The sequence below is a fragment of the Carassius gibelio genome, chromosome B9 (genome assembly GCF_023724105.1).
Source record: "Carassius gibelio isolate Cgi1373 ecotype wild population from Czech Republic chromosome B9, carGib1.2-hapl.c, whole genome shotgun sequence".
Classification (NCBI taxonomy): domain Eukaryota; kingdom Metazoa; phylum Chordata; class Actinopteri; order Cypriniformes; family Cyprinidae; genus Carassius; species Carassius gibelio.
In genome coordinates, this window is record NC_068404.1 from 21848402 (window position 1) to 21863002 (window position 14601).

The following is a 14601-nucleotide window of genomic DNA, read 5'->3' on the forward strand; positions in this document are numbered from 1 at the left end:
GCTTCTAGTAGCGCCATCTGCTGGGAGAACTGTGCATGTTCACTGCATTCATGGCAACAATGATTAACGAAATTAAAAAAGCATGTCAACAGACACTGTGGTTTTAGTACCTTCATTAATAAGTTTTATTACAAATGCTTTCATCAAAGCAAACGTGTGATATACAACATATTCTTATACTCATGTTACACTTTTCAACTGAACTTTCTATTCAGCTAGTTATGCTAAATCTGTAATGAAAAATATATTATAATTAGAAAAAGACTAAATATAAGCATTACCACTTTGTGTATAGTTAGTAAAACTATTCAACCCACTTTTGAATATATATATATATATATATATATACACAGTACATTTAGCTGGTGAAAGTCAACTCGGACTGATTATGATTATAGAATGCACATATAAACATTGTGAGGTTAGATTACAGGGTGACTGGTTTCGTCATCCCACCAGGATCTGGATGAGCTTCTGGCTCTTTTGAGGTGCTGGGCTTGACCACCTTGTCACTCTGGGCCCGGTTCTGTTTCTCCCTCTCCAGAGCTTTCTCCATCTCGGTGTAATAATCCAGGGCTTTCCGCACCGGGTCAATGATGTGTTTCTGTAAGGTTAGAAGTAAGAGTTAGAAATTATCATCTTTAAATGTCACTAATCTCAGCCTCTGAAAATAGAAAAATCAATGGATGATGATACATTATCTCATTTATTATTTCAAGTGTTTCTACTAGACATTATGACAGATCTCAACAAATCAAATCGCATGAGATAACTACAGTATTTCAAGTAAGGTGCTTGTGTAGAACGAAAAACTCAATCTTAATTAAAATCTTTTAAAAATCTGAGGGTAAAAACCATCAAAATATATAATAAATCTGGCAAGTTTGGTGTATGTATGTACTACTGAAGTGGAAATTACGGTACTGGCTAATTTTGAATAAACGACCTTGAAGATATGTTTTGTGATGCAAATGTATAAAGTGTAATTAAATAAACATTCCCACTAATCTGTAAGACATAATAGCCCAAAATCTCAAAACTGATCAATGCATGATAAAACTTGGTTTTGCCTGCGCTGCCTTGCTTTACTTTTTTTTTTTTTTTTGATGTAACTGATTATGTCAAATTGTTTTAGTAGTCCTAACTTATTAAAGTGTATGGCGTCTTATTAAAGTGTAAGAATTTCCAGGAACGTTCTCACCTCCAGACAGGGGAAAAGATTAGCCAGTTCAATGAAGAGAGGAAAGAGAACAAAGCGGATGAATCCGGTCTGAGAAGACGGTTTGGTCACTTTGTCTCGATCCATGAATGGAGTGACAGGAAGACCCTCCAACTTCTCCATGTCACTCTAGATGAAGATTTTAAAATGAAAGATCTTTAAAATGAAAATTGTATTGCACTGCTCCCAACATATATTATAAAAAGTGAACAATATGTACCTGATTAAAGAACTCCTGCAGCAGACAGTCCAGCCACGGTTCTGCCACATCCATGGGTCTGGCCTCATTGGAGATGTCACTTACTTTAATCAGGATCATCATCAACTGTTACAGAAGACAGGAAGTGCCTTTAAGGGGACTGTCACAAAGAACAGCCCTAAAAGCTGAACGTTTAATGTATAGATAATATAGGTCTGCTAAGTACTTATATTTATGAATATCACTGCTCTTACCACATCTCTGTGATCTTTGTTGCTGAAGTCGAACACAGGGAGAATGGCTTTAAACTTGTTGAGGATCTCAGTATGTCTGGTCATATCAGTAGCAAGAATACACCTACAGTGATGAGAGGTTGCTCGGTTTTTACCTAAAATCTTGGTTTGATATACATATGATTGTGAAGATTATAGAAAAGTAAATAATATACTTAATTATGCCCTCTCTTATTCTTTTGTACTGCTCTGTCGGCAAGTTTCGGAAAATGTTGCTTTCACTCTGAAAAATAATTAACGTTGGTTTTTCATGCATATAGAATATGTGCATGCATACTATACATACACACTGCATAGCAAAGTACAAAAGTGCTATGAGTAATATGCTAGTACAACTATTCCAATGTTGGGTGTTTATTTTAAAGAAAGAAAAGACCAATCTCAAACAGCATGCAAATAATTGTCAGTGACATATATAAATGTGTTACATATGCATATGCATACAAGTATATATTTTACATTTTAAAAAAATGGAAAGTCACATAAATGCTGAACATTCTTTATCATTGTACGTCAAGGAGATTTTTAAAGAGATTTTTTAAAACATTCAAAATGTAAAGCTTACTATTGTGATTTCAATCTACAGCCAGCGTTTTTACCTTTTCCAGGATTTCAAAAGCTACAGCGCAGTGGTGATTTTCCAGTGGGGAGATGTCATTGTACCTCAAGGCGAGCTCAGTGCGTGCATTAATCTGAAACAGGAGATATTTCCATTGGTTTATGCGGTGTACTGAAAAGCTTGAGACAGCAGCTATCTCACCTGGTATGCATTGTTGTAGCCGGTGTGATCTAGATCGTGACAGATGGCTGAAGTTAGCATGATGAGGAGGTCAATACTGTCAATCTTACTTCTGAGGTCCGTTAGCCATATTAATCCATACATCTGACAAATAGATGGACCCAGATATTAATAACCAGAACTTTTTTCTGTTGGGCCAGTCGATTAAAAACCCTAAAATTTGTGTGTATATATATATATATATATACTGTTGGTATAAGGTTGGATGGATGGACAGATGACTGACCTTCAAAACCATGAACACATAAACAATAATTTCTCTTTTTATGGCTTTGGTAAACTACAACGAGGACCATGTGGCTAGAGAGACTTAATGGGACAATTAAGGAAAACAGACAACTGATTCCAGTAAAATTACAGTTAACGTTTTGGCAGCGAATGATGGCTGTCTGGGGCATGACATCTATTAATCAAGCAGATAGAGAAGTGGATAATTGGAGTGATTGGAAGAATCCTGAGGCTGATTGTGCGCGCTCTTACCATCTGAGTGACGCAGAAGCAGTGCTTGAAGTTGTGGAAGGGGATGTTATTGTAGCGTCGGTACACTTCAAAAAGGAACTGCTGCAGCACATCCAGCTCAATGTTAAAGGTGGAGATGAAGTCCAGATCTGTGTACATCACCTGGAGCAGCACCATGATCTCAGCGTCCTCCCATTGCCTACAACAGCACAAAATCTTTCTATTCTGTTAACCCATTAGACGGAATCATATGATGTTGTACTAATCTGAAGCTGAAGCCTGGTTTCAACAAGTCCACTTGGCAGACTATTTCATTAACGAACATGGAGCTCCAGTCCTTTGCTCACAAGAAGTGCTTTTGATTTGTAAACCTCAAGCAGGACCACTGAATGATTAACATGAAACCCTTCAGGCAGATGAAAGGCCTGATCTCCGCCATGTTCTTTATGCTTAATTTAGAAGTGCTGTGCTGTGCTTCACTAACAATGTCCTATTCATGTATGACAGGTGCAGGACTTTGATGTGACTGCAGCTACTGTGAAGACTCCTTGTTTCTCCATTTATTTAGAAGAAGAAAAAACAAGTAATATCCAGGTTAAATATTTATATGAAACATAAGGGAAAAAAGTGTATGTGCTTTTCTGGTAGCATGCTTTGTTTTGTAAAAAACTTACCAGTTATCAAAGGTTGGTGTTTTAAGATACTGTCTCACCTCTTCAGAAACCTCCAGAGAACTAGAAAAAATAAATCAGAAGCAATTATTTAATTTAATTTAATTTAATTTAATTTACACATTATTTTTTAAATAATGCATTTTGGGAACGTCACCTCATTTGGAGGAACTTTTCCCTGACGTGCTCACACTCTTCTCGGGTCTTGCGCAGGGTTCTTTTATGGTAGAAAGGCGAGGGCTTGTGGGTGCCTTCTGACATGTCTTTAAACAACCCCAACCAGCTCAGGTGCTCAACACTCTAAAGAGAAAGACATCATGCTATAGGACTAGAAATATGCATGTACTCGGTAAATGTCATCTATTCCTGTGAGGGCAAAGCTAAAATTGTAGCATCATTAGTGTCACATGATCCTCCAGAAATCATTCTAAAATACTGATTTGGTGCTATAAACAATCATTGGTGCTCAATTATTAATAATGGTTCTTATTATTATCAATGTTGAAGACATATTTTGCTGTTTAATATTTTTGTAAAATGTCTTTGCTGTTACTTTTGATCAACTGAATGCATTCTTGTTTCCCTTAAAATATTAACAATATTAAGATTTTTTTTTTATTATTACCATGTTAAAAATAGTGAAAATATTTAGCTATATATGAAATCCATTCAAGTGCAGATGGAAAAGCTCAAACGCAGTAGTTCAGCGTTCAGACCTCCAGTTTCTCTCTGAATGACTCCACCTGTCTCTTCATCTCATACACAATGGCAGGTGTCTCCGCTGCTTCAGTTAGAATTCTTTTCTCCAGGCTCTGTAACCTGTTTAAATAAGAGCCAGAGTTTGTGGCACATTTCAAATGCAATTTTGTGCTAGATTTCTGTTGGCCATGACTCTTTTTGTGCTACCGTCACAGACAACTATGATTTCTTATTTATGTAAGGCAGTAGGACATTTTAAGCATGCATCTTATTTTTATGTCTATAAGAGTAAATATCACCAAAACGACAAATTCAGATTTTGTTTGTCATACAGAAAGTGTGCATTTTAAATATGTCCCGACCTTACCTTTTCTCCATAGAAAAGAGGTCAAATCCCAGAGCAACCGCTGGATCTGAACCTAAAAGATAAGCGTTTAACATGATCCAAATGGTCATGGGTTACACATTTATGTTTATTCATAACTTTATCAATATAATAGTGCTAAGGTGGAGAATACCTAACAGCTCACTGTTACAGTCTGCAGCGACCACTTCCAGTTTATAGCAGGAGTGTGGACTATTTGGAGCCAGTTGTGGGGAAATATTAATGATACTGCCGTTAGTATTATAGAGTTTTAAGATGTCATGAGGTCCAGCCTCAGCTGCAGATCGGAAAAGATCTATGATGCAAACACATACACAAACATTTCTCATTAATGTTAATGTTGCAGATATACTTCATCATCACATTTCTTCATAACTGAGGTACATGGAAATGAATGCACTTTAATATGGTGATTAACGCTGAAAATGCCATATGTTTCTTAAGTCTACTGCTTGGCACTTGAAGACTGACTGTCAGCACAACCTGTGACTCAATCTGTCTTACTGAAGTATGATGGTTTATTTGTTTCTGACTCACAATCTGTGACTACTCATTCAGCCATGTACATTGAGTCAGTATGGAAGATTTAAAGTTAATTAGTGGCCCTAGAGAACTGGAGTCTTATATCAAAAATAAAGATTAAAAACTGAGATCATCTGTTATGTTGTATTAGCAATCCAGGTCAACAGAAAAGCTCTTCATACAGGCTCGCTGTAATGTAGAGGACCTGATTAAAGAAGCCTGGCTGCTGTCAGTGCCCTTGAGAATGAGGACAGTCCTCAAGCTTGTTTCCTGCAGAACAAAGGCTAATGAGGGCAGAGAACCAATTTGGTCATTACAAAAAACCCTTTTCTATTTGATGTTGATACACGAATTAAAGAGTGCTTTTACAAACCCCCTTTTACCAGAAAATTGTATATATTGAATGAAAGTTATGATTATTTTAATCTATTAATTATTATTATTGGTTCAGCAGTTCAACATTTATCTCATTTCTGTGTTATATTTCTGTGTGCACATCAACAACTTGACATTTTATATATATATATATATATATATATATATATATATATATATATATATATATATATATATATATACATTTAATAAATAAATTATACAATTAGTATACAATTATTAGTATACATAGTATACAAATATTAGTATACAATTTTAGATACACTAGAAGAATTATATAATTTGAGACAACCCTTACCTTTAACATCTTGTGCAGGACAGTCGGTGGGAAACTCAGCTTGTTCTGGTCTTCCATTCACGGTAAAATAAATGATTTTAGTTGCCATGTCAGGTGATAATCTGCTGCACTCTCACTTTTGCTGATCGACGTGTGTGTCCAGTGTTACATCAGGGATTCAACCTATCATTCATTCAAAACCCCGCATCGTTTTCAAACCGCCTGGAGTCCACCCCCTTCATCGTCAACCCTGCTCTGTATGTCTGTCAATTTGGATACAAGCTAATATTTTCTTGAATTTGCCTTAAAAGTTGTTAATTTTGCACCTGATTTAGTAAATGTTTAGTAAATGTTTGCACCTGAAATTATTAAATGTATTTATTATTAAATTACAAAAATGTGTATTAATAATGTTTTTTTTTTCTTTCAAGGTTTCAATCGGGGATTTTTTTATTTTGTATTTTATTTTTTGCAGTCAGTAAAACGATGAACTAGCGTGAACATGCACAGTAAACAATAGAGTTTTAGTAGTAGTAGTAGTAGTAGTAGTAGTAGTAGTATTTTAATTTAAATGGATGAAAAAACATTAATTAATTAAAACAGAACTATAAAATAGCAACATATGCTATCAACATATATCATAAGAAAAAACGAGAGTAATGAGTAAAATTTGTTTTTTATAAAGGTAAATATCGTGACGTGGACTTTTATTTTGTAGTGGGCTTTTATTGTGAACTGTCTTCTGGAACATTTAGCTGCTTCCTGTTCCTGAACGAATCACAACGTGGTTTTAGGAGCGATAGCACGACACTAGGTCCGAGACGTAACGATATATGTTTTTTTAGCAATCTTTTATTTAACAATGACAGAAGGAAAATCATCAGAGAAGCCGGCGAAAAACCTACTGGCGCTGAATCCAAAGGAGGAAGCAGAGTTTCAGAAGAAGGTTCAGCAAGTAAAGAATCGTCCTAAAACGGTATGACGGCTCACCACGTGGCTCGAGTTCAGCCCAGCCATCGTTTACCTTCACGTCGAAAAATTATTTAAGTTACATTTGACATTTCTTTTCTTCTCTTTAATAGACAAAATTTGGTTATCTGAATAGAAGGAACCTCCTTATGCGACTAATTTGTTCTACAAAGCTTGCACGTTCTTCAGTTTTGTTTGATGTTTTTCTGTTTAATGTTAGTCGACTTGTTTTTATTTTTTACAGATTGTAATATTAATACAATATTAATTCCATTCCCTCAGGTTCAGTCGCTTTCTCCTGGAGTGCTTTATGTTGGCCATCTGCCTCGAGGATTGTTTGAACCTCAATTAAAATGTTACTTTCAACAGTTTGGCAAAGTCACCCGAATAAGAGTTTCCAGGAGTAAAAAGGTAAGTTATGACCTTCTTGTAGTATACAGTCAGTTGGGTTAGATCACTGTATTTAAAACACAATTCATAAATTATATATTAAAACTATTAGTGAACTTGCTGAATACAAATTCTAAAGGAATTCTGATGGAATTTCTATAATTGTTTGAAACTAGTTTGTTAACTAAAGAAGGCCCTGTTTGATTTAAAAAATCTTAAAGAAAACATGTTTGATCCCATTGGGATGGCTTCCAAAGGGATTTTTGCTTGTGTGTACATATTTGTTTAACATAACATCATAATGGCACAATCTGAAAAGTATCTTTGGCATTTGTTGCCTTGGATAAGATAATTGTGCAGACAACAATAAGGTACGTTTTGCTTATCGCCAACGCTATGTTGTTGTGCAATAAAACCAATGTGCCAACACTGTAAAAAGGAGAATCATACTAGTTCATAATACCTTGCTTTAAGTATTCTGCAAGTATTAATAATGCACGTATTATTAAACTCTCATCTTTCACAGACTGGAAGGAGCAAAGGCTATGGATTTGTGGAGTTTGAGTGTGATGAGGTGGCTAAGATTGTGGCTGAGACCATGAACAACTACCTTATTGGAGAACGGCTCATAAAGTGTGAGTGTAAAAGATTTTGTGTGTATATTTTCTTACTTAATGTTGTCTAAACATTACTGTGTTTTGTCCTTTATAGGTCATGTGATGCCACCTGAGAAGGTCCACGAAAAGCTGTTTGTGGGTTCCATGTCGGTCTTCAAGAAGCCGATGAAGCCTGCAGTTATTCGTTATAACAAACAGCATGCAGAAGAAGATCTGAACAAACTTGGTGCAAAGCTTTTAAGCAAAGAGTCTAAGCTACGCAAGAGACTGGCAGCAAAGGGCATTGACTATGATTTCCCAGGATTTGTAAGTAGTATGTTATTTTTATTAAGAACATTTAAAGAAATCGATTACCCCAAAATGAATATTTGCTGAAAATGTAACCCTCACATTCGGAGAAATTTGTCATTTTATCACTTGCTCACCAATGGATCCTCTGCAGAGAATGGCTACCATCAGAACTAGTCCAAACAGTTGATTAAAACAATAATTCATATTGCTCCAGTCCATCACTTGATCTCAGTGAATTAAAAAGCTGTATGTTTGTGAATCCTCATTAAGGCGTTGATCTCATATTTTGAACTATTGAACTATTCCTTTAAAAGTCTTTTGTTGTATTTTAGTTTGACCATGTTGTCTTTTTTTTGTGTGTCTTTTTTCAGGCAGCTCAGATTCCTGCCAAGAAAGCCCAATCTGAAGCCGATGTTTCAGTATGCAGTGAGGTAAGATTAACAGGGGTGTATCTTGCTTGGCACAGACTGAAAATTACCTCAGTTGTACCCATTGACTGAAGTAAGATAACTGTGCCTACAGAAACTGGTACATTTTAAGCTTATTGTCAGTCACTGTGACTCACAATGAAACCCATGTGCCAACATTTACCATAGAAAATGACTAGGATATGTAGTCTTATTCTACTAGTGTTTAAAAGACTGTATTTGCATGTAGGATGTCACACCAGTGTGCACCCCATCAGTTTTGGAGAGGAGGAAGTCGATCAGAGTTGAGGACGATGATGTCGATGATGAAATAGTCATCAAAGCCAAATCCGTTCCAGAAAACAGCGAGGATGTGGAAGATAGCGAGGAAGAGACTGATGAAGATGAAGAGGAGCATACGACTTAAAAGGAGAATTTAATGACTAAAGACTTCAATCCCTGTTTTAGATGGGACACTGGACTCACTGTTTGAGCCATTTGTATGTGATTAGATCAGTCCTCCCTGTGGCTGAAGAAGAGGATCATAAACATTACCCTGATAATCAGGCATCTGTTTTGAGTTGTGTGTTTTATGCAGATGTACCGATTACCTTTGTGGGGTACAATGTGGTCTCCCAGAGATTGATAAAATCCGATTGACTGTGTAATACACTATATATATTGTGTTCATTTGAAGATTAAATGGTAGGATAGATGTCATTGTATTTCTGACACGTTATTTTGGTGTTATGTATTCTATCCAGTACTATCTATCTTCAGACAGATTGGTAAAACATGTGCTTAACCCACAAAAGGGGATAAAATATATTTCTTTATTTCTCTTTAAAGCAAATTTGTGTAAAATATATATTTTTTTTGTTTAAATTGTCACTGACTACCGTGTAAGTTGAGGGGTGTTGGAATGGAAAATGGAATGGAAATGCATTTATCAGAATAACCACTAGATGGAACCAGGAGTCTTCGTCAATCGCTGTGAGTTTAATGATATGGCAAGCCATTTTAACATTTATTCCTTAATATATATTTGAATAGCTTTAAGAGAGACTCGTATTTTAAAAAATCAGTTTCATTATGTTCTCACTTGTTTAAACCGATTTGCATTTACTTAAATAGTCTGAAATACTTTTGTATTATTTTGCTAGTAGTCACTATTCTGTTAGAAATCACTATCGCGGTGTATATACAGTAGTTAACATTTGAAGTAGATCAAGGTTTTTAGGTTTTAGAATAACTTTGAAAGGTTTTGATCAATTCCTGTATTGCATTATTTTGAACGTTTCTTATTTGGATTTAAGAATTTTTGACATTCAGTCTGAGTTAAACTTTTTTTTTTTTTTGCTCATTTTATCAGTAAAAGAAAACATGCCTCATAATTCTGCAAACTTGAATATAAGTTTTTCACTTTAAGCCTTCATGGACAATTATATAGCACTTATAAATGATTAAATACAAAATCAGTAGTAGTTATTAAGATTGATGTGGTTTGGAATTGGTAAAATGTGCTTGAAAAAAAAAATCAATCTATATATATATCAAAATATCAATGTCCTTAATAATTATGCATGCGATGTATATGGAATCTCAGTAGTTTCAATTGCTTTGTCATTTGCCAATTATAGGTTTGATTTCTGCAGAGTTAAAATTAAAGAAAAATTAAAAATGTTTACGAAGTACAATTTAAACATATTTGAGAAATTTCTAGTAACTAGTGTCTCTAAGTAAAAAGATGCTGTTCGTTATTGCTTTATTTACTAGCAAATAAAATCAAATAATGTTAGTTTTCAGGAATCAATGTTAAAATAGCCTGCCATAAAGGTTTATTGTTTTAGCTACACAAGGAAAAATGACCATGTGGCAGCGAGACCGGAGGAAACCAGAGGATTTCTAATATGCGGGTGTAAACAACATATCATTGTGCTGCTGTCTAGAGCAACATTCAAAATATAAGCGAAAATATTGGTAATTACAAAGGTAAAGGTGCTCTAATACAATGAGAAGCCACTCGCATTTTGTACATACATAATAAAGAGGTACAAACTAGACGTTGTGGCTAGCACTCATAATGACATAAAATGAAACCTGTTTATAATGGCGCAATGTTTGTATCAAATCTGTAAGCGGATTTTACATTAATTCAGTAATAGAGCAGAGGTGTTTAGTGCATGCGCATTACAGCTCCATCATTGTGTCTACAGGAGCAGCATTTAGAGAGACAAACCTCGCTTACCTTTGAAAACAACCCGTGTCATTTTACACAGAAACTACCGCTAGACTGGGCAGAGTGAGTATATAACCTATTATTTCAACCAAACTGGTCGTTTCCATGTACCGGTTTGGTGTAAATCGCGGAGTTTTGACAGTTTATTCGGTCGGCTAGTGATAGCTAGCATAACCGACTAGATGATCAATGAAAAAGAAATAAATTATAGCCATATATGATCTGAAAACAGCTGGTAATTAAACACTGATAAGGATTTCAACATAAGGGGCTTGATATTTGAATTGTTAACATATATAAAAGACAATAAGGTCTTTTAAAGCCTGGACTCCGTAGTAAAGAATCTCATTTAGGGTGAATGACAGATACTACGTGAGCGTCAATGAAAATATATTTGCAATGATTCACATGCAGGATCTGTCATTCACTTGAAATGACATTCTGTTTAAAATATTTTTTTCTTTATGTAGTACATCGGTTTTGTAGTATATACACGGCGATTGTGCTTTGAATTGTAATCAGATGTCCACCCAGTTCTGATGAGGATTTAGGTTACTCCATGATAGTTTTAGATTGTGTACAGCAGGGTTAATTTCTCTACTAACGTTAGTTGTCCAGTTTTAAAATCGATTGATATGTTACGGTTTAAACGCTAAAGAGATTAATTAAGCTGTAATTGAATTTGGGGGCCTGTGATGTGTGGTTTGAGGGATGCACAGTTATATCATGCTTGCCATCATTGATTTGTCATGCAATTTGTGTGTGTGCGTTTTACATTAAAGTGACATCACAGTTTATAAATGATGAACTCCTGTAATTCTGATCCATGGAGAATTAGGAGACTAGGCAAGGTCTCCTCCCACCATTGGGTAGCTTAGATACATGAAGTACAGGCACAGACTTGTAATGTAAACGAAGCAAAAACATAACCGCTTGTGACAGTGAAGACAGAAATACAAAAATACATTATGTGGACCAACCAAATGTCTGAGATCACCAGTGCATCTTTCTTCTATATCATAATAATATCTGCATAATAATTTGCATGGAAAATTTTGGATTTAAAAATGAGATTTCTTTAGATTTGTTTACATTTGTTTAGATGAGCTAAAGATAAATTAGATTTTGTACTTCACTGTACACACACACACTAATGTACCTCAGTGACCCGTACATTCATCATTTTCAATGTTTTGCTTTGATCAATAGACTATGTACCTTTTGCTCATTTCCTGAAGTCTTTCAGAAAAATTGGAGTCCGGGAATCAGGTAATCTGCTTATCAGAGTAAAACACTTTGCGGTGACCAGCTGTGATTGCAGCCTGATTATTCCCATGATGCCTTAGCAGATTTTTGTCTCAATGCAGTTTGGAGGCTAGCACCCCTAGTGATGGCATTACTGCTGTCTAGTAGTTTAGTAGTTGTATAGGACTGTTGTTGTGGTGCTTTCATGGTATTTTTTCCTTTTTGTTTAACATCAAATTGGTTAAAAATGACATAGAGACAAGTTCATTTCATTTTAGGGTGAACCACCCCTTTAATATGAGTGGAATTTTTCTCTTGCTGTATCCCACAAAGCTGTGCAGCTGATGTGTGGTCAGCAAATAAATAGTTAAGAGAATGCAGGCCGGACTTTGAGTTATGTCACCATCAAAGGGCTTTTCTGCTTTTCTCGTTAAGTGGCTGCTGACCTGAGCTGACAAAATTGCAGGTCCAGCCGCACTGGCATTTGATATCCAGAGGTGGTACTCGGCTGACACTTCTCTTTTCTCATCCTAAGCAGGGAGGACCTGTGAATTATGAAGCAATGCTCCGCCGGACCCTCTCTCTCCTGCTCTAGTTACAACAACTCCTGCTGCTCCACCGCAACCAAAAACGCTTCTGCCACTGCTAGTGGTTTGGCTGCCTCCTAAAGGAACAAAAAGGAGAATTCGCAGTCCTCATCAGCTGTTGTCTAGTCACATATGGTGCATCGTTTGCATTCCTGAGTTGACATCCCTACTGCTCAGCTTCTTGCCAGCCTGTGGCACTCATAGTGTTCATCAGCACAGGATATTAATAAGCGTGTGCTCTTGTGTTGCCTGGATTGTACAAGGCCTTTTTGTTTATTTTATTTTTCCTATCCACTGCCACACGGGTGGTGGCAGGACATCATAGGCCATGGAGCCCAATATAGAGTACTGTCTGACCCAGGTTCTACAGAAGGATGTGGCCCGCAGGTTGCAGATGGGTCCGGAGCTCATCGACTACATCACAGACGCTGACAAATGTCACGACCTGGAGAGTGACCAGACTGCGCTGGATAAAATGGTGGACGGTATCGCCACCTCTTGGGTCAACTCCAGCAACTTCAAGGTAAGAGGCTTTTTTTTTTTAACATTTAGATGCTTAACCGTAATTTTCTGCAGGTTTGAATGACAGTTAAGGGTGCAGGGCGGTGTTTCAATTGGATTGGGTATTATTGATTATAAAGCAAGGGCTTCTCCTTCAGGCAGTTGTCTGGCATAGAATTGAGGGCCTGAATCGATCCCTTGAGCGAAACAGAGCCGGCTTTTGAGGTCACTGGAACATTTACAGCCTTTCATGTTGACATATTTCAAGATCAGACACAATGAGAGACTTCACTTTGCGTCCACGTCTTTAGATGATGCTTAAAGCATTCATTCACCCAGAAATGGAATTTCACCCACATGTTGTTCAACTTCCAAACCTGTATGACTGACTGACTTCTGTTGAACACACAAATTGATAGTTTTCTGTAGTTACATCTAATGCAAAAAGGTCTTCATAGTTCCTCATGGGAGAAAGGACATCCTTTCGGTTTGAAGATGGCTTATACTCAATTACTGGTTTCATGTCCTACAATATCAAAGCTAACACTGGCAATTAATGGAGATAAAGTGTCTAAAGGGAATCATGCCAAAATCCTCTTAAGATGCATCCATGTGAGTTTGTATTTTAAATATTTCTCCTTGAACTTATAGCATTTCAGTGCTGAGTCCGAGCCGCCCCACCGTTTTATTTATTTTTATTTTATTTTTTGTTCTGTGTTGGTTTTGTTGATTGTGGTATATTATTTGACAGTGTTCAGAGCCTGTTTGTCTCTGATGTCACTTCCTCGAGCATCTTGTAAACATAGAGTAGCAGTTGTGTCAGGTGGTTAGCGTCATGAAGCTCAGCTCTGCTGTGTTTTGTATACATTTTAATTCAGTGACATCATGCGAATTCTTCTTGTTGAAGGTCGCAGGTCAGCACAACGTTTTGCAGTCACATGATCTGAACGTTAGATTGAGCGATGATAGAATCCCATTTTTCATGAACGACCTCATTTGAACCAAACTGAAGGGTGATTCTTTCATAAAGTCTCATGTTTCAGCCAGTTGCTGTGTGAATCCATGAATGGATAATATTTCATTACAGCCATTAAGTTTGGGTGATATCTGAAATGTTGTCTCTGCTTATCAGTCCTTTGATGTAATTCAATATTTATCTGTATTTTCTTAATTATTTTTCCCATTCCTTCATTTCAGCAAAACAAACACTATAAGTAGATTGAAATGATTCAAAGTACAAATGAAAAGGAAAAAAAAGTTAAATAAATGAAACCCCATTTAAAAATAATCAAGGAGGTTATTTCAGGAAAGTGTTGTTCTGCGTCAGGTTTTGCTGGATGTCAGTAAGTACTCACTTGCAAGTTGCAACTGCTTGAAAACAAATGAATTCGCTCATGCTGCATTTTATTCACAAGCACCAGCCTTGACAAAGACAG

The 14601-nt window shown here is 36.2% G+C and overlaps 3 protein-coding genes and 2 non-coding genes across 5 annotated transcripts in view; 4 read left to right on the forward strand and 1 right to left on the reverse strand.

The window, feature by feature from the left end:
- Positions 1-106: 106 nt before the first annotated feature.
- Positions 107-6396, reverse strand: LOC127965486 (high affinity cGMP-specific 3',5'-cyclic phosphodiesterase 9A-like). The gene is made up of 14 exons (XM_052566296.1): positions 5941-6396; positions 4858-5019; positions 4707-4758; positions 4357-4459; positions 3798-3940; positions 3644-3703; positions 2991-3168; positions 2472-2594; positions 2311-2403; positions 1867-1934; positions 1673-1775; positions 1440-1544; positions 1202-1348; positions 107-604 (listed from the first exon to the last, which is right to left on the reverse strand). Exons 1-14 carry the CDS (start codon positions 6026-6028, stop codon positions 428-430), a joined length of 1602 nt encoding a protein of 533 aa, XP_052422256.1. The 5' UTR covers positions 6029-6396; the 3' UTR covers positions 107-427.
- A 274-nt stretch (positions 6397-6670) lies between these two features.
- Positions 6671-9308, forward strand: LOC127965570 (MKI67 FHA domain-interacting nucleolar phosphoprotein). The gene is made up of 6 exons (XM_052566393.1): positions 6671-6895; positions 7171-7299; positions 7805-7913; positions 7990-8201; positions 8558-8617; positions 8844-9308. The coding sequence occupies exons 1-6, from the start codon at positions 6782-6784 to the stop codon at positions 9018-9020; spliced, it is 801 nt and encodes a 266-aa protein (XP_052422353.1). The 5' UTR covers positions 6671-6781; the 3' UTR covers positions 9021-9308.
- Positions 7585-7710, forward strand: LOC127965791 (small nucleolar RNA ACA64). Its single transcript, XR_008155478.1, has one exon. It is a non-coding gene; the product is annotated as a small nucleolar RNA ACA64 (small nucleolar RNA).
- Positions 8649-8775, forward strand: LOC127965790 (small nucleolar RNA ACA64). The gene has a single exon (XR_008155477.1). It is a non-coding gene; the product is annotated as a small nucleolar RNA ACA64 (small nucleolar RNA).
- Positions 9309-10762: 1454 nt separating the features above from the next.
- Positions 10763-14601, forward strand: part of LOC127964695 (CLIP-associating protein 1) — a 75361-nt gene continuing 71522 nt past the window's right edge. The window contains exons 1-2 of the mRNA XM_052564975.1: positions 10763-10895; positions 12613-13187. Of these exons, the coding sequence (XP_052420935.1) occupies positions 12993-13187 (195 nt within the window). The 5' untranslated portion in view covers positions 10763-10895; positions 12613-12992. The remainder of the gene's footprint in view (positions 10896-12612; positions 13188-14601) is intronic.